This window comes from Sebastes umbrosus, chromosome 4, assembly GCF_015220745.1.
Source record: "Sebastes umbrosus isolate fSebUmb1 chromosome 4, fSebUmb1.pri, whole genome shotgun sequence".
NCBI classification, from domain to species: domain Eukaryota; kingdom Metazoa; phylum Chordata; class Actinopteri; order Perciformes; family Sebastidae; genus Sebastes; species Sebastes umbrosus.
The window spans coordinates 26,956,373-26,980,679 of NC_051272.1; the positions used below are offsets into that span (position 1 = coordinate 26,956,373).

At 43.0% G+C, this 24,307-nt stretch overlaps 4 protein-coding genes and 1 pseudogene across 4 annotated transcripts; 2 read left to right on the top strand and 3 right to left on the bottom strand.

Moving 5' to 3' along the window:
- Nucleotides 1-2,530: 2,530 nt before the first annotated feature.
- Nucleotides 2,531-3,225, top strand: LOC119486507 (histone H2A-like). The gene has a single exon (XM_037766663.1). It carries the CDS (start codon nt 2,799-2,801, stop codon nt 3,183-3,185), a length of 387 nt encoding a protein of 128 aa, XP_037622591.1. The 5' UTR covers nt 2,531-2,798; the 3' UTR covers nt 3,186-3,225.
- Nucleotides 3,226-8,675: 5,450 nt separating this feature from the next.
- On the bottom strand, nt 8,676-9,552 carry LOC119486493 (histone H1-like). The gene has a single exon (XM_037766642.1). The coding sequence runs from the start codon at nt 9,444-9,446 to the stop codon at nt 8,817-8,819; it is 630 nt and encodes a 209-aa protein (XP_037622570.1). The 5' UTR covers nt 9,447-9,552; the 3' UTR covers nt 8,676-8,816.
- A 5,972-nt stretch (nt 9,553-15,524) lies between these two features.
- On the bottom strand, nt 15,525-16,047 carry LOC119486519 (histone H2B 1.2-like). Its single transcript, XM_037766676.1, has one exon. It carries the CDS (start codon nt 16,026-16,028, stop codon nt 15,651-15,653), a length of 378 nt encoding a protein of 125 aa, XP_037622604.1. The 5' UTR covers nt 16,029-16,047; the 3' UTR covers nt 15,525-15,650.
- A 1,314-nt stretch (nt 16,048-17,361) lies between these two features.
- Nucleotides 17,362-17,853, bottom strand: LOC119486510 (annotated as a pseudogene).
- A 1,171-nt stretch (nt 17,854-19,024) lies between these two features.
- Nucleotides 19,025-19,690, top strand: LOC119486689 (vegetative cell wall protein gp1-like). The gene has a single exon (XM_037766996.1). The coding sequence runs from the start codon at nt 19,025-19,027 to the stop codon at nt 19,688-19,690; it is 666 nt and encodes a 221-aa protein (XP_037622924.1).
- Nucleotides 19,691-24,307: the final 4,617 nt, after the last annotated feature.

The following is a 24,307-nucleotide window of genomic DNA, read 5'->3' on the forward strand; positions in this document are numbered from 1 at the left end:
TATACAGCTCATTTTCTCACAGCAGTAGAGATGGCAAATGCTTTGAAGCTTGTTTCTCTCCTGTGAAGCACTGTTTCAATACATTGTATTATTGTATGATGTATGATTTTGGATAATGCATTAATTATTTTACATGTTGACAACAGGCCTAACATACATTTTAATGCTGCGCTTCTGATCAAAACTATTAGATTTAATCATTTCTGAACTTTTATTGCACCCAAATAAAATGATTTATTGAATACTGACTTTGATATTCTGTGCACTCAGAAACAGAGACTGAAAAAAAAGACATTGATAAAAGACAAGTGAGTGGCAAAAAGGGAAATGTGCACTATCAACAAGTAAAAACAGTGCTCATGTTGGTATTTAAAATCATGTTGCTATAATTAGAAGAGACATTATTCCAGATAGACTGCTCATATTAGACTGTTTTTATAGAGGTGAAATGTAACGTATTATTAATGTTTGCACTGCTCCAGAGGTACACAAGAAAAAGCAAGTTATTTAAAAGACTTGGGGAGTTACTGTTTGCATATTTTAAGTGATAATTTTAATACAGTATCTGAAGAGAACAGCACGACTAAACAAAATATATGACAACAAAACCGGTCAGCCGATTTTAATGAGTCATATATTCCAGATTATTGACATCAGACTATTGTTGATGAAGTGACGCAGACAGAGAGATGTCTCTGTCCAGGGTGCTGAACCTGAGCTGCTGCTGCATCCTGACTGGGAGGTCCTTTGTCCACAAGTCACACTGACAACAACAATAAATGACATGTTGGCACATTTATTTCTGTTCTGGATGTCCAGTGTTCAGGGAAGCTCTACTGTGGCTTCTTGAGTCTCCCCACTTCAGATATCTGATAAAGTCTGGTTAAGTAAAGAAAACTGGTTCACATTTAATGGATCACAAGAGAGTCAAACAGGTGCTTTCAAGAGGACCGTTAACAGAATGGCTTTTGTTATTACAAACTACAAATTAATTTCCAAACCAGGTTACATCAGAATGGGGAGTAATAAACTAGCAGACGAAAGAAGAAGAAAAAGCTGGGGAAAATACAATAAATTAATAATTAAAAAAAAAACACATGAAAGAAAGCTTCAGGCGGAGCAGAAATAAATAGGTGAAATAAAGTACATAAGAGTTGAAATGTATTTCTTATGAGATTAGGATGAGAAATCAATGTTTTACATTAAAATTTACATTTTTACATTCATTTCAGTGTTCAAATGAAAGAACAAGCAAAAATGCAGGTAAAAACAGAATATTTTGTAACCAGACACATATGTTGGATGATTTTGGTCCTGAGATATGAGTCATATTTTTTAAGCTTCTACTAAGTCACTATTTACAACTTTTTCCAATTAAAACCAAAAAAGAACAGTTCCAAGCAAGTCAAGCCCTAGCATCAACAAGCAGTATGTAGACACTTAATATCACTTTAGATTTCAGTTTAATGTAGTTGCAAGAAGCTATGAGGACATTTAAAGGCTTATTAATGTCTTTAACAACTATAGTTCAGTGCTGCTGCTCCAGGGTGGTTAGGAGTGATTGACCTGCCCACAGAGGTTCAGCCATCACAGATGCCTGTAAAACAGTTGATGACAGGAAACACCAGAATAAAACAGGATGATGTTACAAACTTTATAAATGGTTAAGTAAGTATTGAAGATAACTTTAAAAAAAAAAAAAATTTCAGCCATTCACTATCTTTCTTAAGGATTGTATTTTTAAGCATACTTAATTACTCATTAAATTGCCGTTTATTAACTTAAGGATGACTCAACGTAATCAATAATATATCCCTTTTGTTTTCATTTGCTTCTGAGGTGATACTGAGTTTTTGAAATGTAGCCTACATTTTCTCTAAACTGTAGAAAACAAGACCAGTATTTTAAAGATATCATTGATGTGTTATCATTGCTGGTAAAACGTGTGTTTTTAGTAGAGGAATGAGCCCTTCAGTGAAGAGTGAGGTGGCTCTTAAAAGAGCCGTTGTGGTTTGTGGAGCAGCAGACAGTTTAAGCTCGCTCTCCGCGGATGCGACGGGCCAGCTGGATGTCTTTGGGCATGATGGTGACCCTCTTGGCGTGGATGGCGCACAGGTTGGTGTCCTCGAACAGGCCGACCAGGTAAGCCTCACTGGACTCCTGCAGAGCCATGACAGCGGAGCTCTGGAAGCGCAGGTCGGTCTTGAAATCCTGAGCGATTTCTCTCACCAGGCGCTGGAAGGGCAGCTTGCGGATCAGCAGCTCCGTGGATTTCTGGTAGCGACGGATCTCTCTCAGAGCCACGGTACCGGGCCTGTAACGGTGAGGCTTCTTCACGCCGCCGGTGGCCGGGGCGCTCTTACGGGCAGCCTTGGTGGCCAGCTGCTTCCTGGGGGCTTTGCCTCCGGTAGACTTACGAGCGGTCTGCTTGGTTCTTGCCATGACTTCTTCTTTCTCTGGTCAGGAGATGTAGTAGCTCCAATGAAGAGACACGCTGCTCTTAAACTGTGAAATGGTGACGCTGCTTCAGACCTCCGGCTCCTGATTGGTGAGGGGCTCCTCCGGGAGCTCAGCACCGCCCAGAGGAGCGACCCACCGCCCGAAGCTACGCTGCTGATTGGTGGGAAATCCTTTCAAAGTGTCCGCCAACATTCAGAGCGGGCCGCCCTCTGCTGCTCTGCTGGAAGCCTCTTCTCTGGTTGGTCTGTCAGCAAGTCTCGCTCCGCGGACATATAAAGGAGCTTTCTGCTGGTGGAGCAACACTTTTTATTAGTCTCGACTACTGAAAACATCTCACGATGAGCGGAAGAGGCAAAACCGGCGGAAAGACCAGAGCTAAGGCAAAGACCCGCTCTTCCCGTGCTGGGCTCCAGTTCCCAGTCGGTCGTGTTCACAGGCATCTGCGTAAAGGAAACTATGCGCAGCGTGTGGGTGCCGGCGCCCCCGTCTACCTGGCGGCTGTGCTGGAGTACCTGACCGCTGAGATCCTGGAGTTGGCTGGAAACGCTGCCCGCGACAACAAGAAGACCCGTATCATCCCCCGTCACCTGCAGCTGGCTGTCCGCAACGACGAGGAGCTCAACAAGCTGCTGGGCGGAGTGACCATCGCTCAGGGCGGCGTGCTGCCCAACATCCAGGCTGTTCTGCTGCCCAAGAAGACCGAGAAGGCCGCCAAGTCCAAGTAAAGCTGGAGACTCGCTGACTGCTGGAAACCAGCCCCCAAAAGGCTCTTTTAAGAGCCAAACACTCCCAAGATAAAGAGCTCTGGTCCTCATGTCTCTAACGCACCGATGACTCATGAAATACATTGAAAATTGTTGTTGTATTGATAAAAGGCAAAAGTCATGCAGAGGACTTATTAATAGGGTTGTTAATATCAAGCTGAGTCCAACTGAAGTTATTCAAGAGGCTGAACTACACACTCAACACCACGTGATCGACTTACATTTAACATATATTTACTAGGTCTATTACCTCCTTTTTATGTTAACTGGTACAATGTACCAAAATTAAACATCTAGAAAGAATAATAGTTATCTTTAGGATGAAAGCCTTCTTTTGATCAAGATTGACTATGTAGAAACCTTTTTTGTCTGGTTTGTTTATAATTTCTCTAAATATACTTAAATTATCCCACAATAATCAACCTTTGATAGCACAGGTTTGTTCTTTATCTATTATTTTATCTAATATATAATTTAATCTATTCATAATCATTTTGGCTAGTATTTTATAGTTGGTATTCATAATAGTTATATGCCTGTAATTATCCAAATCCGAGTCATCTCCTTTTTTATATAACAAACATAAAACTCCTTGATAAAAGGAATCCCCCATACATCTACCATTCAGACCTTCATTAAACATGGAGGTGAGGAGGTTTACCACATCATCAATGTACAGCTGGTAAAACTCTGTGGGCAGCCCATCTGGGCCAGGACTTTTACCAGTGTTCATCTGTTGGACAGCCTCCATCACCTCCTCTCTCCTGATCTCTCCAGTCAGATCAGTGAAGTCTGACGAGCTGTATGTCGGGACTCAATTCTGAAAAAGTGTGTTTTAAAAAGAGATTTAAAAGACAAAACAGAGCTAGCCTACCTGATCTCCTCCGGCAGGTCGTTCCAGAGTCGTGGGGCCCTGACTCCAAAGGCTCGGTCTCCTCTGGTTTTTAGCCTTGACCTAGGAATAACTAAAAGATAATAAGAGACTGACTTGAATACAAGCAGGTAGTGATGGCGAGATAAAGGGATGTATTTGAAGTATGGGAAGTTTTGTAGCCCTCCATTTGCGTTCAGCTTTACGGCACTTCATTTTTATTAAGCGGGTGTTATTATTAAGCCAGAGCTGGGCTTGGCATTTTGGGCTTTTTTTAGCCTAACAGGAGCAATGTTGTCTAAAATCTTTACACAGGTAGAATTAAAATAATTTAAAATAGTGGAGGTATTCATTGAGGAATAGAGCTGGAGGTCAGACGAGACCAGGGCTTGGCAAAATTTACCTGCTGAGGATATATTGTCCCCCTGGAAAACAGCCCTCAGGAAAACTCATCAAGACCATCACCAACAATAACAGAAACGTGCTCATAATGGGAGATTTAATGCCAAACACAAGGATTTTAACTGCAACACTACAAACAAATCAGGAATAACACTCAAAGAAATACTGGACACCAGCAACCCTTCTATCCTCAATAATGATGAACCAACACACATCCACTCTGCCAACCCCACCATGGACATACTGGACCTTGCCCTCTCTTCACCAGACCTCTCAGCCACATTCCACAACTTCCAAGTGAGCCACGACATCGGCAGCGACAACCTCCCCATCCTCGCCACCTTCTCCCTCACACTCCAGCACCTGCCACAACAACCACGGTACAACTACAAAAAAGCAAACTGGGAAAACTATAGGAAACACATCATCAAAGACACCCGGACATCACTCAAATCCCCCTCGACTACCATTCACTAGACCACCTGGCTACACACATCGGATCACTACTCACCCAGGCTCGTAACACATGCATCCCACTTCCCTCCGCCACCAAACCACAGCAACAGCTCCCACCCCACATCCTGCACCTGATCAAAAGGAAAAGAAAACTACGGAGGCACTACATCGAATACAGATCACCGGATACCAAAACAGAAATAAACCGGCTCCAGAACCAGATCAGACAACAACTCACTCTGCATTCACAGCAAAAATGGAAATCATTCTACAATAAACTGGACAGCGACTACAGATCCAACCCACGCAGCTTTTGGCAGAAAACAAAAAAACATGAACGGTGCACAAAACAAAAACAACATACCAACTCTCATACATCAAGGAAAATACATTGAAAATAACCAAGATAAAGCAACCCTATTCAGAAACCACCTCCAGAACACTCACTCCTGTCCCTCAGATCCACACTTTGATCACAACTGGAAAGAAACTGTCGACATGGCTACAACCAATCCCCCCCCATCACTCACCTCAGCAGATGACCAACCACTGACACAACCAATCACCCCCCCAGAAATCATCAGAAACTCACCTGAAAAAAATGAAAAATAAAGCACCTGGAGAAGACAACATAGACACCATTCTGATCAAACAAGCACCAGACACCTACCTCAACCTGCTCTCCCTCCTCTTCACCACCTGCCTCACCACCGGTCACTTCCCCTTACCCTGGAAAACAGCCATAGTCACAATGATCCATAAACCCGGCAAAGATCCAAAACATCCCAGCAGCTACAGACCCGTCAGCCTCCTCAGTCACATCGGTAAACTGTTTGAACGAATCATCACTGCACGCCTCACACAACACACAGACAACATGGGATTCCTGGGCACTCACCAAGCTGGCTTCCGTAAAAACAGATCCACCACCGACAACATCCTCAGACTAACAGAATCAATCACCCACAGTTTCACCAAAAAATAATTCACCCTGGCAATATTCATTGACATTTAAAAGGCATTCGACAAAATGTGGCACAACGGATTACTCTACAGATTACAAGACCCAAAACTCCAAATACCACTTCCAACATACAACATAATTTCAAGCTTCCTCCACAACCGACAAATAAAGGTCAAGGTCTCCACTTCCCTCTCCACCCCTTTCACTCCCGAAGCCGGTGTCCCACAAGGTGCAGTCCTCAGTCCCCTTCTCTTTCTCATCTACATCTCCGACGTCTACTACCCCCCACCCACCATAGGACACATCTCACAATTTGCCGATGACCTCTGTTACTGGACTCACTCCAAATCAATTCCACTGGCTGCCAAAAAACTCCAAACATGCATCACAACAATAGAAACCTGGTCCAACAAATGGAGAATCAAACTCAACCCAAACAAAACCCAGCTCATCCTGTTCACCAGAAACACCAAACTCAAACCAACGATCCACCTCACCCTCCACAACACCCCCCTCACCCTGGCCAAAGAGGCAACGTTTTTAGGAGTCACTTTTCAAAGAAACATGACATGGACCACCCACATCAATAACCTGGAAAAACAAGGCAAACAACGACTCAACCACCTCAAAGCTCTATTTAACTCTATTTACAGTCCACACACCAATACATCCTTTTTTTTAGCCATCAATCTCTTCTAAAACATCATTTTTTTATCTATCACCCTTTTAAACACCATCCTTTTAGCCATCATTCTTTTACTTCTATCTATCTACCTGTTTATATTTATTTTACTTTATTTTATCTTATTCTTTTTAATCTTGGCCTAATTTGATTTGCAGCCTGGCTGACAGCCAGCCACCCCACCCCTCTCAAGCGCACACACACAGTCGCATTATATTGATCTTGCCAGTTATGTTGTTTTTTTTAAAGTTTTTAAAGTTTTGCTATTTTATTTGTTCTTTGTTTTCTTTGTTTATTTTTCTTTCTTTAATTTATTTTTCTCTCCATTTTGTTTTATCCATACTTCATGCCGGACGCCCCCTCAGTCAAAGCGCCCAAGAAGGGGAGAAAGTCCAGGAAGGAGAGCTACGCCATCTACGTGTACAAGGTGATGAAAAAGGTCCACCCAGACACCGGCATCTCCTCCAAAGCCATGGGCATCATGAACTCCTTTGTGGGCGACATCTTAAAGCGCATCGCCGGTGAGGCCCCCCGTCTGGCTAACTACAACAAGCGCTCCACCATCACTTCCAGGGAGATCCATCTTTTAAGAGCCACCCACTACAACTGAAGACATGTTCCTGTCCTTAAAGCTTTATAAACAACTTCCTTTTTCTTTTTAAAATAAAAGCTTTTTACAAATATGGTATAATTCACAAGTATTTTACAAATGTGATATGAATTGCTCCTCACATACCTAGTGTTTACTCAGTTTCTGTTGCTGCAGTTCATAAGGTAATACTACAAAATATCCTGTTGGTTGGCATCTGTTAAACACCCACTTGTTCCCATATACCCGGGGTCAGCAACCTTTACTATGAAAAAGAGCCATTTTAGGCAAAAAAAAATAATAAATATTAGTCTTGAGCCACAAAACATTTGATCATTGTGATGAAGGTAACACAGTTTATAGTCTAAGTATATAGTATATAAGTCTAATCGGAGATTTCCAGAATAAAGTCGTAATATGAGAAACAAAGGCGTAATATTGCGAGAATAAAGTCATAACTTTACAAGAAAAAGGCGTAATATTGCGAGAATAAAGTCATGTTTATGAAAAAAAATTGAAAATAGCACATAAAATTACTACTTTATAGTATTGTGACTTTATTCTCATATTACAACTTTTTTTCTCGTAAATTTATGACTTTATTCTCGAAATCTCAAATGTATTTATTTTCCTCAATGTGGCCCTAATACTCCGTCGTACCGTTGTACCATAGACCTACAACAATGATAAATAAAAATGAAAATGTAACAGTTATACATTTCCATTTTTGAAAATCCAGAAGGAGCCACTGGAGAGGGACTAAAGAGCAGCAGGTGGCAGACCCCTGCCATATACTGTATTTTTACAGTTCAAAATGCACACATGTTGGCCCATGTGTCACCTTTCACTGCCAGTAAAGTCTTGAATGCTTTATATAGACATTTATACATCTTTACAGCACAATCTGCATTTTTGGAGCATTTCAAGCACTGATGCCAGAAAGGCTCAACTTAAAGTCAAAGTTTACATCTGTAGATCAAAAACCTGTTGCTGGATTGCGGATGACTAACTTACATTTAACATATATTCACTATAACCTCAGTTATGGAAGGTTATAGTAACTGAAACTGATTATGGCAGAATAATGAATAATCTAAAAAGATATGTAGTTGATGTTAGGATATGGAGATGAAATTTAGCTGCACAATTACACATCCAAACATCACGAAAGCCAGTTAGTTTGTGAACAGATGTGACAGTCGGCACCCAACTGGTGCTGTGTTTATAATGAAATGTGTAACATTGACCATTACATGATTGTTTTATTTATTTTCACCACTTATTTCAGTACATAAAGATCATTCTAATCTTTATCGTTGCTATTATTTCCATATTCATTTAAGTGCCTATTATTATGATTGCTCTTATTAGTATTTTACACAACCCAGCTGACTGGTCATGTTGTGCTGCTCACACTCATCCTGAACATCCAGTTGATGCAGCTGCATTAATAGCATCAATGAATAGCCTTTATTTATTTCTCCTCTTAGCTCGCAATATAACTATTACGATAATGTCTTCTGTTAATGACAACAGCAACAATTAACAGGTAATCGCTCTTTAAGGATGATGTGGGTGGCTCTTAAAAGAGCCTTTTTGTCAGAGTGTTTGTTCAGACTGAGAACAGCTCACTTCTTCTTGGGTGCTGCTTTCTTGGCTTTGGGTTTGGCAACCTTCTTAGCGGGAGCTTTCTTGACTGCAGGGGCCTTTTTGACCACCTTCTTGGGACTCTTGGTCACCTTGGGAGCCTTAGTCGCCTTCTTGGGGCTCTTGGCTGGTTTCTTGGGGCTCTTGACTGCTTTCTTGGCCGCTGCGGGTTTCTTCGCCTTCTTCGGGGATTTCTTCGCGGCTACCGCCTTCTTCACCGTCTTGGGCTTTTTAGCCGCTGCGGGTTTCTTGGCTGCGGGCTTCTTGGCTTTAGGAGCGGCTTTCTTGGCTGGCTTCGGCTTCTCTGCAGCCTGCTTGCTGACCTTGAAGGAGCCGGAGGCCCCGGTCCCCTTGAGCTGGACCAGAGTCCCATTAGCCACCAGGGTCTTGATGTTGGTCTTGACGCGGGCCTTGTTCTTTTCCACATCGTAGCCTCCGGCAGCCAGAGCCTTCTTGACGGCGGCCAGAGACACGCCGCTCCGCTCCTTGGATGCGGCCACAGCTTTAACGATGAGGTCTCTGACGCTGGGGCCAGTCTTCTTCGGTCTAGAGACCTTCTTCTTGGCTGCTTTGGCCGCCGGGGCGGCTTGAACTGGAGCTACTTCTGCCATTTCCTCCTGAAGTTTAGTTCCTCTTCACGACAACACGAGAGTGAGACTGGACTGTTGAAGAGCTCGGAGCAGGGGGCTGCACTTAAACACACCATGAGAACCGTGGAGACTCAACCCAGCCCGTAGCTCCTCTGAGCATCTGAAAGCCGTGCCACTTGTGTTTTCTCTTCACTGATAAAACACTCAAAACATCATGTGGGAGAAGTGCTGAAGGCTGACAGTGAAGGGAGCCGATAGCGTACTTGTCTCTCTTCATATTCAGGTCATGTAGAGCTCTGATGCTCTCTGCATTTTGTTTTTGGAGCCGCCAAACCTCACCTATCACCGCCGTGGCCAGCACTGCTCACCGGCTTTTCTCTTTCATTTCTCTCCTAAAATGATTTAAAATGCATCAGAGCTCCATCAAAAGACGTTTTCCAACTGGCCCACATGTTTGTTCAGGCACTCAATGTAAAAACAACCATCTGCTGTTGATGAGTGTTTAATAAAGTGAAGTTATTGAGGGAGCAGCAAACACACTGATGATGGCCGAGGCTTATGGTGCAGTTTAGCCAGACTTCCTATCAGAGCTGCTCGCTGTGACTGTGAACATGTCCTCTGCTGAGGACTGATTTTAATATAAATAGTTAATACTTCTACTATTAATGATCAAACACACTGACAAATTAATGTTGCCTGTTTGGGGCAGCATAGTTAGTGGCCTTAGATGTTACACTGTTGTATTGATACATATAAGTGCTGAACATTAGAAAACTTCATTAAGTGTTAAACAACAGGTATTTTGTGTATTGTGCTGAGGTTGAAAGTGAAGACTGACTGAAATTTAGATTTGAACTCCCTTCAAATATGTCAGAGTAACACAGCAGTTCTGATTCTACAGAGGTAACAAACTATTTTGTATTTTTCTGACAGCTTAATAAAACCAGTTTGATCCAAAATGACGATAGATGATTACTGTTATTATCATTGTCATTGTCATTATCATTATCATTATCATTATTATTATTATTATTAGTAGTAGTAGTATACTAATTATTACTATACAAAGACTAAAATGATTCAAAAAGATTCGGTAATACCTGATGTATTAGTGTTCATGTGTCATATAATGTTTTTTTGGTGCAAAAAAATACAATAAATGAATTCAAAATGTGACGACACACATGTTGAGTGGATTTTAAGAGGCACTGATCTGAAAAGGTATAGTTTACATTTTTCCCCGTTGTTTCATATGCTATGTCACATAAAAGACATCTTTATAATAACATAATTAAATATATTTGTGGTAGCAGTAATGCCACCTGTCAGTGTACACAAGCACCCAGGACAGCTCCCTCATCTGCTACCTGCAGCGTCTCTGGTCCAATAAAAAAGACTACAACCTGGTGGCAGCATCACAGCTGAAGATCTAAAGCCCCCTTGAGGGGCAAACAGTGAATAGTGATCAATAGAATTGACCGGACAGCTTTATGTGAGCTGAGACAACCGAGATGAAGAGTAAACACTGTGTGGTGCTGCAGAAACAGAACAGGACAATGGACAGTGACTGCTACACTTTGGTGCTGAGTGCTTTAAAACAGGTCTGTGGTTCACACTCAGTCTACATCATGTGAAATGTTCCACATATACAGCTCATACATACAAAGCAACACATAAATTAACATGACTAAAATACTACAGTAAATATTAATAAAATCAGTGCATTAAACAAAGTAAGAGAACTTTTGGCAGCAGGGAAAACATCTCAGTCTGTGTTGAAGCATTCCTCCATCTCTCTCCCTTATTGTGCTCAATAAAGCTGCCACCAATATTCATACTAGTGTCCTTTGCTAAAGCCCAATGGGAAATCCAAACAATGGTCAAATCTTATCACATATACAGGTGCAGCTCAAAAAATTAGAATATCACGAAAAAATTCAATATTCTTTGTCAGTAATTTGAGAAAGTGAAAAAATAATATATTATAAACACATTGCACATAAACTAAAATGTGTCAAGCATTTTTTCATTTTAATTTCGATAATTACAGCCTACAGCTCAAAAAAGAAAGAAAAAGGTATCTCAAAATATTAGAATATTTAATTTCGAGTTTCAGTAAATTGCTATTCATACAGAATAAATACCGTGTATCTCTCGGTCTAGTTCAGTACATACAACCACAATCATGGGGAAGGCTGCTGACTTGACAGTTGTCCAGAAGACGATCACGAGGGTCAGCCACATAAGGTCATCGCTGAAAGGGCTGGCTGTTCGCAGAGTGCTGTATCGAAGCATGTTCACGGAAAGTTGACTGGAAGGGAAAATGTGGTAGGAAAAGGTGCAAAAGCAACAGGGATGACCGCAGCCTTGAGAAGATTGTCAAGCAAAGCCGATTCAAAAACTTGGGAGAGCGTCACAAAGAGTGGACTGAGGCTGGAGTCAGTGCATCAAGAGCCACCACTCACAGACGTCTTCAACAGATGGACACAGCTGTTGCATTCCTAGTATCAAGCCACTCCTGAACCAGAGACAATGTCAGAACCATCTTACCTGGGCTAAGGAGAAGGAGAACTGGACCATCACTCAGTGGTCCAAAGTCCTCTTTTCAGATGAAAGTAAATGTTGCATTTCATTTGGAAATCAAGGTCCCAGAGTCTGGAGGAAGAGGGGAGATGCACAGAATCCAAGTTGCTTGAAGTCCAGTGTGTAGTTTCCACAGTTGGTGATGATTTGGAGTTCCATGTCATCTGCTGGTGTTGGTCCACTGTGTTTTATCAAGTCCAAAGTCAACGCAGCCGTCTACCATGACATTTTAGAGCACTTCATGGTTCCGTCTGCTGACAAGCTTTATGGAGATGCCGATTTCCTATTCCAGCAGGACTTAGCACCTGCCCACAGTTCCAAAACTACTGCTAACTGGTTTGCTGACCATGACATTACCGTGCTTGATTGGCCAGCCAACTCGCCTGACCTGAACCCCATAGAGAATCTACGGCAGGGGTGCCCAATACGTCGATCGCGATCTACCGGTCGATCGCAAAGGTAGTGTGGGTAGATCGCATGGCATTAAAAAAATAGACGTCAGCCTATCATCCATCCTCACTATGAAATTTGTCACTTGATTGACATACAGGGCAGCCAGTCTGACATCTGATCTTTTCTGACACATGGGTCACCACGCATGCGCATACAAGCGCGCCAAGTGCGGCAAAACTCTAGCAAGCTACCGAGTTGCCTAGTTAGCCAATATATTGTACATATAAAGAATACTCAATATATTTATAAATAAATATATGTTTTGCATTTTTATAGTAGGTAGATCATTTTGACTTGGTCATTTTATAAGTAGCTCGCATGCTGAAAAAGTGTGTGCACCCCTGATCTACGGGGTATTGTCAAGAGGAAGATGAGAAACATCTAACCCAACAATACAGATGAGCTGAAGACCGCTATCAAAGCAACCTGGGCTTCAATAACGCGTCAGAAGTGCCACAGGCTGATTGCCTCCATGCCACGCCGCATTGATGCAGTAATTTGTGCATTTATTCACTCAATACCAAGTATTGAGTGAATAAACACACATACTTTTCAGAAGTTGGACATTTCTGTATTATAAATCCTTTTTTTGATTGATCTTATGAAATATTCTAATATTTTGAGATACCTTTTGCTTTCTTTTTTTGAGCTGTAGGCTGTAATTATCGAAATTAAAATGAAAAAAATGCTTGAAACAATTTAGTTTATGTGTAATGAGTCTATAATATATTATATTTTCACTTTCTTAAATAACTGACAAAGAATATTGAACTTTTTCGCAATATTCAATTTTTTTGAGCTGCACCTGTAGAAATATAATTTTTGGTACTTTCATTTATTTATATTATTTTATTCAGGTAGTCTCCCTCTTTTTTTCGATCAACATTTTCATGTTTTTTTTGCCATTTTTCAAATGTGAATTTATTACAGACGCCAGGTAATGATAATATGATCACCATAAAACACTGTTGCAATATTACAAATGTTTATCTGCAGGACTTTTAACAGGAGGTCAGCTCTTTATGTTGAGTAAGTGGTTGGCCCTTAAAAGGGCCTTTAGTGTTGATAAAGCAACAGAGTGTGTTTATCCACCGAAGCCGTACAGAGTGCGTCCCTGTCTCTTCAGAGCATACACCACATCCATGGCGGTCACGGTCTTCCTCTTGGCGTGCTCGGTGTAGGTGACGGCATCACGGATCACATTCTCCAGGAACACCTTCAACACACCGCGGGTCTCCTCGTAGATCAGACCGGAGATACGCTTCACTCCACCACGGCGAGCCAGACGGCGGATAGCGGGCTTGGTGATTCCCTGGATGTTATCACGGAGGACTTTACGGTGACGCTTTGCGCCTCCTTTACCGAGTCCTTTTCCTCCTTTGCCTCTTCCACTCATCGTTGCTGATCAATGTTTTTCTACTCAACAGTAAACTCTGGTCTGCTGCTTCACAGCTATTTAAATACTGTCAGAGGACGTGATAGAAGACAGAGGCGGAGCACTTCTTCTTCTTCTTCTTCTTTGGATTTTCATGAAGGTTGATGATTAAACTCTTTGGTGCATCAGCGCCACCTACTGAACAACAGCATGAATCAGGGACAGCATGTCTCCTGTAAGACTAGTTGCTTATACACAAGCAAATGTAAAACATTTTGTACTCAATAAACTTCTTTGTAGTTAAGTACAGTACCAATCATGATGTGACTATATGTAGAAAAATCAGCAGATATTGTCATAAGCTATTCTGTATGTTGTACTAGTTCATTTGATCTTTGTTTTCTCATCTCTTTCATTGTTTTTATTTATTTATTATCTTTATTTATCTTGTAATTAATCATGAAGTGGGGAAAACATTTACATAGTGTGGTTTTGTATGTGGTTTAGTATTTTGTGTTATTATTGTTATGACATATATATATATATATATATAAACAGCTGCATTTTAAAGCTGAAGTAGGCGAGATTGGAGCAAATATGATTAAGTCGCTATATCCTGACAGTAGAACAAAAAAATCATGTCCTCCGGTGTCCTCCGGTGCTCTTAACAGCATCTGCAAGATTTCACAGACTGGAAAACAAGCAGTCAGAGCTGATCTGAGGTCTGCTGTCCAGCTGCCGTCTATGAGAGCCGGCTATCAATCATTCGCGAACTCCGACCAAACTGGCAGCGCTGATCAAATATGAATCAATATTATGTTACGTTAAAGCCTGTTTCTCTCCTCAAATGTTTTCAGAATCATCTTGCAGTGCACGATTTAGCTGTAAAATGAGAAAGTTTATGACATGGCAGCCATTGTGAAATCTGGTGAAGGAAAGTTTTAGTCATGAGGAGGTGCAGAAGTCTAGTTATCTCTCAGAACACTTGAATTACAATATGCTGAAAGGGTTATTATGGAGTTTTTGCCCAATGATGCCAAAAACATACTGCCTACTGTCACTTTAACACGTCCAACAGTGACATTATCTTTAAGACTCACTCTGTCTCGTTCTGGGTGTCCAGTGTTCAAAGAAGCTCTACTGTGGCTTCATGAGTCACACCCCCCCCCCCCGCCCCCCCCTCCTCAGATTGCTAATTTCTTTTATAATACTACCTATAAAATAATAATAAAATAATATTGTTACTGCATCACTTCGACTGTCTGTATAATGTTTGGGCCAAACCACCCTGACATATTTAGCTGGCCCATGTCACATGACTGGAAACCAATGTGAGATCAGAACCAAATGCACAGTCACTTCCACATGTAAATGACAGACAGGATACGAAGCGTGGTGCTAATTTTCATCTGCAGATAAAATACAGCAAGATACTTTATTTGTGAGAATAAAATGTCAAACACAGCAACAAGGGTAACATCTGCACATATTTAAAAACACAGGTTGGAAGTTAAAAAGGGGACTTTATTTATAATATTTCAGTAAATTTTGGACTGTTTTCACAGTAAGTGACAAAACATTTTTATGCCATTTTACTCGTTTGCAATAAATGTGTTGCATGGCCAGTATGAGGTTTGGGAGATGTCATTGAATGTAATAATTTTTAAAAAAAAAAAAAAAAAAAAAAAAAAAAATCACACATCCATTGATGAGCAATGATCAACAATAAATGGCAAAGTAACAACAGGAACATGTCTTTAGTTGTAGTGGGTGGCTCTTAAAAGAGCCTTTGTGTTGTTGGTATAGCAGCAGCTTTACTTGGAGCTGGTGTACTTGGTCACAGCCTTGGTTCCCTCGGACACGGCGTGCTTTGCCAGCTCACCGGGCAGCAGCAGGCGGACAGCGGTCTGGATCTCCCTGGAAGTGATGGTGGAGCGCTTGTTGTAGTGAGCCAGACGGGAGGCCTCACCGGCGATGCGCTCAAAGATGTCGCCCACAAAGGAGTTCATGATGCCCATGGCTTTGGAGGAGATGCCGGTGTCTGGGTGGACCTGCTTCATCACCTTGTACACGTAGATGGCGTAGCTCTCCTTCCTGGACTTTCTCCTCTTCTTGCCGGTCTTGCTGGCGGTCTTGGTGACGGCTTTCTTTGAGCCCTTCTTGGCCGCTTTGACGGAGGCGGCTTCCGGCATGATTCGTAGTTCAGTTTTCTATTGAGTCCACTGATGTATTCCCGAGCAGAAAGTCTCAATTTATATCCACTCGATGCAAATCTAACTGTGCTGTTGCTCGCATCTGATTGGTTGTTTTCTGACCTGGACTGCGCATGTGCTACATATAACAACAGCACATCACAAGTTAATAGTTTAGAGTTTAGTTAAAGGTGGTGGAAAGTACTTTAAATAGAATAATTAATTGAAGCAAAAACTGTAAAATATGATGCACTAATGAATCAATATATATTATTAAAACATATGCAACAAAAATCTAAAACCGACGAAGACATTATGTCAAGTATAAAAACACAAATAGAGAACTTTAATCATGAATTATTATATTGTATTCATAAACAATCAGATGTAGATAACAGAGGAAATCTAATCCATGCTATTAAATCAGGACAAAGACTTACTCAAAGTGAATTCATTAAATGTATAAAAAATTAAAACAGTGATTCTGTCCACTTTGAAAAACAGAAAAGAGAGGTGATCAGAGAACTATGTATTGATGCATATAAGAATATAGGTGTTGATGCAGGTTGTATGAAAACTTCATTAGAATCAGTCCCGACATACAGCTCGTCAGACTTCACTGGTCTGACTGGAGAGATCAGGAGAGAGGAGGTGATGGAGGCCATCCAACAGATGAACACTGGTAAAAGTCCTGGCCCAGATGGGCTGCCCACAGAGTTTTACCAGCTGTACATTGATGATGTGGTAAACCTCCTCACCTCTATGTTTAATGAAGGTCTGAATGGTAGATGTATGGGGGATTCCTTTTATCAAGGAGTTTTATGTTTGTTATAAAAAAAAGGAGATGACTCGGATTTGGATAATTACAGGCATATAACTATTATGAATACCAACTATAAAATACTAGCCAAAATGATTATGAATAGATTAAATTATATATTAGATAAAATAATAGAGAAAGAAAAAACCTGTGCTATCAAAGGTTGATTATTGTGGGATAATTTAAGTATGCTTAGAGAAATTACACACAAATTAGACAAAAGGTTTCTACATAGTCAATCTTGATCAAAAGAAGGCTTTCATCCTAAAGATAACTATTATTCTTTCTAGATGTTTAATTTTGGTACATTGTACCAGTTAACATAAAAAGGAGGTAATAGACCTATATATGTTAAATGTAAGTCTATCACGTGGTGTTGAGTGTGTAGTTCAGCCTCTTGAATAACTTCAGTTGGACTCAGCTTGATATTAACAACCCTATTAATAAGTCCTCTGTATGACTTTTGCCTTTTATCAATACAACAACAATTTTCAATGTATTTCATGAGTCATCGGTGCATTAGAGACATGAGGACCAGAGCTCTTTATCTTGGGAGTGTTTGGCTCTTAAAAGAGCCTTTTGGGGGCTGGTTTCCAGCAGTCAGCGAGTCTCCAGCTTTACTTGGACTTGGCGGCCTTCTCGGTCTTCTTGGGCAGCAGAACAGCCTGGATGTTGGGCAGCACGCCGCCCTGAGCGATGGTCACTCCGCCCAGCAGCTTGTTGAGCTCCTCGTCGTTGCGGACAGCCAGCTGCAGGTGACGGGGGATGATACGGGTCTTCTTGTTGTCGCGGGCAGCGTTTCCAGCCAACTCCAGGATCTCAGCGGTCAGGTACTCCAGCACAGCCGCCAGGTAGACGGGGGCGCCGGCACCCACACGCTGCGCATAGTTTCCTTTACGCAGATGCCTGTGAACACGACCGACTGGGAACTGGAGCCCAGCACGGGAAGAGCGGGTCTTTGCCTTAGCTCTGGTCTTTTCCGCCGGTTTTGCCTCTTCCGCTCATCGTGAGATGTTTTCAGTAGTGGAGACTAATAAAAAGTGTTGCTCCACCAGCAGAAAGCTCCTTTATATGTCCGCGGAGCGAGACTTGCTGACAGACCAACCAGAGAAGAGGCTTCCAGCAGAGCAGCAGAGGGCGGCCCGCTCTGAATGTTGGCGGACACTTTGAAAGGATTTCCCACCAATCAGCAGCGTAGCTTCGGGCGGTGGGTCGCTCCTCTGGGCGGTGCTGAGCTCCAGGAGGAGCCCCTCACCAATCAGGAGCCGGAGGTCTGAAGCAGCGTCACCATTTCACAGCCGGTCCCACAGCAGCGTGTCTCCTATTGGTACGTGTCCACAGGCTCCGTGCTAGGCGTCACGACGCCTGCTCCTCATTTGCATGAAGTTGAGGGCTCCGCTACTTTATGCAAATCACGGGCGTCCGACGCGACTCGCCGCCTCTCGAAACTCCCGAAGATCTTTTAAAATAAACGTTGTCGATCCAAAATAAAGACATATTCAGCAACTGCATGGCTTATTTCTCACCTCAAATGTTTTCAGAAACACATTTCGGTGAACTATTTACGTGAAATAAGAGAAAGTTTCCAAACGAGCCTCCATACTGGTTCCGGTTTGAAATCCGGGAGAGGACCGCCCACAAGGAAAAGCGTTGTCCAATCAGGTGCAGCAGGTATTTTCGCTGTTGTAGGAGGGAAGTGTAGTTTTCTTTGTTGTGGGTCAGCAGCAGGTCAGCCATGGAGGAAAAGTTAATAACGGTGGTGTCGGGGTTTGCAGTGCTCTACGATGCTTCCCTTCCCAATTATAGGAACAACAGCGAGAGGAATGCAGCCTGGAAGAAGGTTGCAGAGATGGTTGGTGTTTCTGATGGGTTTAAAACATTTAAAATCACAATTATAATGCCCTTTGTAATTAATCTATGTAACTACAGCTACTCCCCAACACTGACCATCACACAAAAAGGACAAAGTTAGATAATCAAATTGTATTAATAAACACTAATGTAAGACAGTAAATTGATGTGCTCCTATGATCCTATGTTCTCATTAGAGGACATCTGCCGCACAAGGTGGAAGAGTTTGAGGGACCAATTTAAAAAGGAAAAAAAAAAGATTCAGGAGAGAAACAGGAGTGGGGCTGGGGCCTCCTCACAACGGCCATGGTGTTTTATGCCAGTGATGGAGTTCCTCACACCTTTCATAGAAAGCAGGCAGACTTCATCCAACCTTGCCAGGAGGGTCCCATCCACTGCAGCCCAGTCCGTCTCCTCCATCCTTCCCCCCTCCCTGCAACTTCCAACCACCACCGCCCTCCCTGCAGCACAGTCCGTCTCCTCCATCCTTCCATCCTCCATCCGTCCCCCGTCCCTGCAACTTCCAACCACCACCCCCCTTCCTGCAGCACAGTCCGTCTCCTCCATCCTTCCATCCTCCATCCGTCCCCCGTCCCTGCAACTTCCAACCACCACCCCCCTCCTGCAGCACAGTCCATCTCCTCCTTCCGTCCCCGGTCCCTGCAACGTCCAACCACCACCCCCCTCCCTGCAGCACAGTCCGTCTCCTCCTTCCGTTCCCGGTCCCTGCAACGTCCAACCACCACCCCCCTCCATGCAGCACAGTCCGTCTCCTCCATCCGTCCCCCGTCCCTGCAACGTCCAACCACCACCCCCCTCCCTACAGCACAGTCCGTCTCCTCCTTCCGTCCCCCCTCCCTGCAACTTCCAACCACCACCCCCCTCCCTGCAGCACAGTCAGTCTCCCCCCAAGTGCCACCTCAGCCAGCTGCATACACTCCACGCCCACCTGCTAAAAGGAGGCGAGCAGACACAGATAGTGGTCCTGTGAGTGCGTTTGAGAGGAGACTCCTCATTGCACTGGATGACACCAGCCCCCCATCCACACCTCCACCTCCAGCCCCCATAGATTTAGAAGCCCTTTTTTTTCAGAGTATCCTGCCACTACTGAAGAAGTTAGAGGACAGGAAAAAGGAGGAGGTGAAATTCAAGATCCACCAGCTCCTGTTTGAGGCAGGAGCCGAGTAGTTATGTTCACTTAAGATTTTGTTATATGTTCAGTTCAGTTCCAGTTCAGTTGTGTTATGTTCCATTTTTTATTATGTTAAATGTTGGTGTTTTAAATGTTCTTATTAATAAATCTGTTGTTAAATGTTAAATGTTTTAAATGTTCTTATTAATAAATCTGTTGTTAAATGTTAAATGTTTTAAATTTTCTTATTAATAAATCTCTTTAATTAATAATATAACTGTATATTGGTTATTATTACACAATGCTACGGTTCTTCATTATAAAAGTTTCACAATAGTATAAAATACAATTGAGTTGTCATAGGAAGTGCTTGAGGTGCAAATGAAATGGGTATATGTGTGTGAAATGATTTGTACTCCACAGGTACAACAGTACATAATTATAGTTGTGACAGTGTAGTTGTGTTTTTGTAGTTATGACTCACAACTACACTGTCTGCACAAACACAACTATACTGTCTATAGTTGTGACAGTATAGTTGTGCTTGTGCAGACAGTATAGTTGTGCTTATGAAACATTGCTCTTTATGCATTATATATGTGGCTCTTAAAAGAGCCTTTTGGTTGTGTAGTGCTCTACATGTTTTCTTGCCATGAAACAGCACCCTCTTGGCAAAAGTGTGAGGTGAAGCTCTGTCTCACTCGAATGGCTTCCCTTGTGGCATTGGTCGACCCCATCCTGGCAACATCCTGTAGAACAGCAGCAGAGATTTCAGGCACGTGGAGATGTGGTTCGGCCTCCCTCATGTCGGCGACCCTCAGGAAGTTGTGAAGGACACAGGTGGCCTTCACACACAGCTCTGCAGTCACTGAGCCGACTCCAATTACACGCCTGTAAATACACCACTGAGATGAGAGGATGCCAAAAGTATCCTCAACCACCAACCTGGCACGACTGAGGCGGTAATTGAATACCCTCTGCTCCCTGCTGATGTTGGAGCCTGGGAATGGCCGCATCAGGTTCCTGCGGAGGGGAAAGGCCTCATCTCCCACAAAGACATGTGGCAGTGAGCCTCTGTGCTCTGCTCCTGGAACCACATCATCTTGTGGGAGGTCCAGGGTGCCATCTCGGAGGCCCTCTCCAAAAGCGGAGTTGTGGAGAGACCCACCATCGCTGGTTCTCCCGTACCCGCCGACATCAACCACCGGGAAACGGTACTGCGCGTCTACAACTGCCAAGAGGACAATAGAAAATGTCCCCTTGTAGTTGTAGTAGAGCGAGCCGGTGTTGGAGGGGGCCTTGATGACAACGTGCTTGCCATCTATGGAGCCAACACAGTTGGGGAAGTTCCATCGATGATGGAACTCCTCTGCTATGGTCCTCCAGTCCTCCATGGTTGGAGTAGGCATGACCTCACTCACCAAGGAATCCCACAGAGCTGCTGCCACATCCCACACGATCCTGCTCACTGTGCAGACCCCCACACGATAATTCAAGGCTATCGTGTGGAATGAGTCGCCTGTAGCAAGATATCTGTAAATACATACAGTATATGAAGACATTAGCCTTGTATTAACTGCAATATGTAGCTGTGTGGCATACACAGTATTACAGTAATTCAAACAAACATAATGGCTTACAACTACAGGAAGGCTCATGGGGTCTAGTACAACAACTTTCTGTTGACATTATTTGTCCTAACTAATGTTGAGTTGAAATATTACATAGTTATGTAGTGCCTACAGGACATTTAATGGGCCCAACTACGTTATTCCAAAGTATGAGGATTTAATAACAAAAGTAATACTGCACAAAATAAAGTTGGGTACAACACTATGCCTATAATTAACTCGATACATCTTGATAATGTAATTTCACTGCTATTATGGCAGTAGGACCATGGAACTTTGTGCCAACATGTTATTTAAACAACAATTGATGCATGGACAAAAATCAATGCAGTTTACTGTAGGCAAATGGCGAGGCGCTCAGGTGGACCGATAGCCTCCCGGTAGCTGGTGTCCATCCGAGAGATTCGGTCTCCAATGTTCCCAAGCACCTCATCAAACTGGCCTCAGGTCAGTCGGAAATACTGCTGGAACATCACCTCATCCAGGCGAAGTTCCGCGACCAAACGGTGGTATTCGCTGTGCTGTTTGCGAGCCTGGAGGATAGGGTGGACCCAGAATCTCCGGCGGCGGCGTTGGTACCTCTTGTACCGCAAATACAGCAGGGCAATGATGAAGATCCTTCTTCTGTCCATGGCAAATGACAGTGGGCTATGATCCGCTATCCCTCCAAAACTTGAAATAAAGCCGGGAAAACGTCAACGCCCAGTATTGGTCAATCATCTGTCAATCATCTATCGTCACCGCCTACTGGAACGCCCACCAAGCGTCCAAACTTGAGAAGCGTCGCGTCCCCTCGCGATAAAAAACGCCCCTGTGGACACGTACCGTATAGCTATGTGCAGTCCTCAGTCCCCTCCTCTTTCTCATCTACATCTCCGACGTCTACTACCCCCCACCCACCATAGGACACATCTGACAATTTGCCGACGACCTCTGTCACTGGACTCACTCCAAATCAATTTCACTGGCTGCCAAAAAACTCCAAACATGCATCACAACAATAGAAACCTGGTCCAACAAATGGAGAATCAAACTCAACCCAACAAAACCCAGCTCATCCTGTTCACCAGAAACACCAAACTCAAACCAACGATCCACCTCACCCTCCACAACACCCCCCTAACCCTGGCCAAAGAGGCAACGTTTTTAGGAGTCACTTTTCAAAGGAACATGGCATGGACCACCCACATCAATAACCTGGAAAAACAAGGCAACCAACGACTCAACCACCTCAAAGCACTCACCGGACACAAACACGGAGCATCACCAGAAATCATTCTCAAGGTTTACCAGACATACATCAGATCAATCTTTGAATATGCAGCAACAGCCTGGACCACAGCCTCACAACACCAATTCAACAGGCTACAAATCATCCAGAGCAAGGCAATAAAACTGGCATACCGACCTCCTCAATACATCAGCACCCACTACATCCACAGTATGTCTGGACTCAAACCCATCCAAGAAAGAAACACCATCCTCACCCAGAGATATATACAGAGAGCCATCCATAACCCTGCCATGACACAATTAATCCATGAAGGACAATGGGCCACCAGAACACCCCTCTCCATAATCCTCCAAAACAAACTACCATAACTATCAAACCCCCCCACCACCACCACAAATATTAACCCATGATCACATTTAACTCTAGTTACAGTCCACACACCACAACATCATCTTTTTATCCACCCTTCTCTTTTAAAACATCATCTTTTTTATCCTCCACGCTATTAAATACCATCCTTTTAGCCACCATTCTTTTCTTCTATCTATCTACCTATTTATATTTATTTTACTTTATTTGATCTTATTCTTGTTAATATTGCCTTAATTTGATTTGCACACTGACTGACAGCCAGCCACCCCCACCCCTCTCAAGCGCACACACACAGTCACATGATATTGATCTTGCCCAGTTATGTTAGCTTTTTTAAAGTTTTTGTTTTTAAAGTTTTCTTTCTTTATTTATTTATTTATTTATTAATTTATTATTATTATTTTTTCTCTCCATTTTGTTTTATCCATATTTCATTTTATTTTATTAGGGGAAGGGGAAGAGGGGGAAAGGGAAAAAAGGGAAGAAAAAAAAAACCCTCCTCAACTGGCCGGTCCGTGATGCCTCAAAACCAGCTGGGCTCCTCCTCCATCTCCTCTCTCCTCCCTTCAAACAATCTCCTATTGATAGAAAAGGGCAGAAGCCCTGAGCTATCAAACCAGGCTCACGAATTTACGATACGATATGATAGTATTCGGGAGGTTGGTTTGAGGAGAGTTGCACGAGGCGGAAGATTTGAATTTGTTTGTTGTATACGCTGGTTTTGACTCATTTATGATTAACGACATACACCTGGGATTTGCGGACATCGGGACTTGGTAGCTATAGGACTGGGTATTGCGGGGAACACTTTGTGGTGATATCTCCGACGGCCTGTAGGCTATAGGTCCGGAACGATACTTTCACATTTGTTCGTTGCAAACTCTGACTAGTTTGAAAGAGCTTAAACCAGAGGCCAACTCATGCCGGGTGAGAGTGGGGGAATGGGAGCTGTGAGTGAGGAGTGAGGCTGTGGGCACTTGTGGAGGAAGTCAGACCAGGGAAGATCATCATATAGCACTAAAGGCACTGAAGGGAGGGGAAAGTGAGGCCAGGCCGGATTTAGTTGTGGAAATTTTGACGATGTTAAATTAAGTCTCTAAATTGGGGAACAGTGTGGTGTTTTTATGGGTCCCAGCATGAGGATGCAGCAAAAAGAGCCGTCAACAGAAGGATAGGAGATCCCCATACGGCAGCCCGGTGCTGAGCCTCCTGCTCCCCAGCGAGGTCCACCTCAACGCG

What these genes read in the sequence shown, in the direction of transcription:
- LOC119486507 (XM_037766663.1), top strand. Translation starts at nt 2,799, where the DNA reads ATGAGCGGAAGAGGCAAAACCGGCGGAAAGACCAGAGCTAAGGCAAAG.
- LOC119486493 (XM_037766642.1), bottom strand. Translation starts at nt 9,446, where the DNA reads ATGGCAGAAGTAGCTCCAGTTCAAGCCGCCCCGGCGGCCAAAGCAGCC.
- LOC119486519 (XM_037766676.1), bottom strand. Translation starts at nt 16,028, where the DNA reads ATGCCGGAAGCCGCCTCCGTCAAAGCGGCCAAGAAGGGCTCAAAGAAA.
- LOC119486689 (XM_037766996.1), top strand. Translation starts at nt 19,025, where the DNA reads ATGGAGTTCCTCACACCTTTCATAGAAAGCAGGCAGACTTCATCCAAC.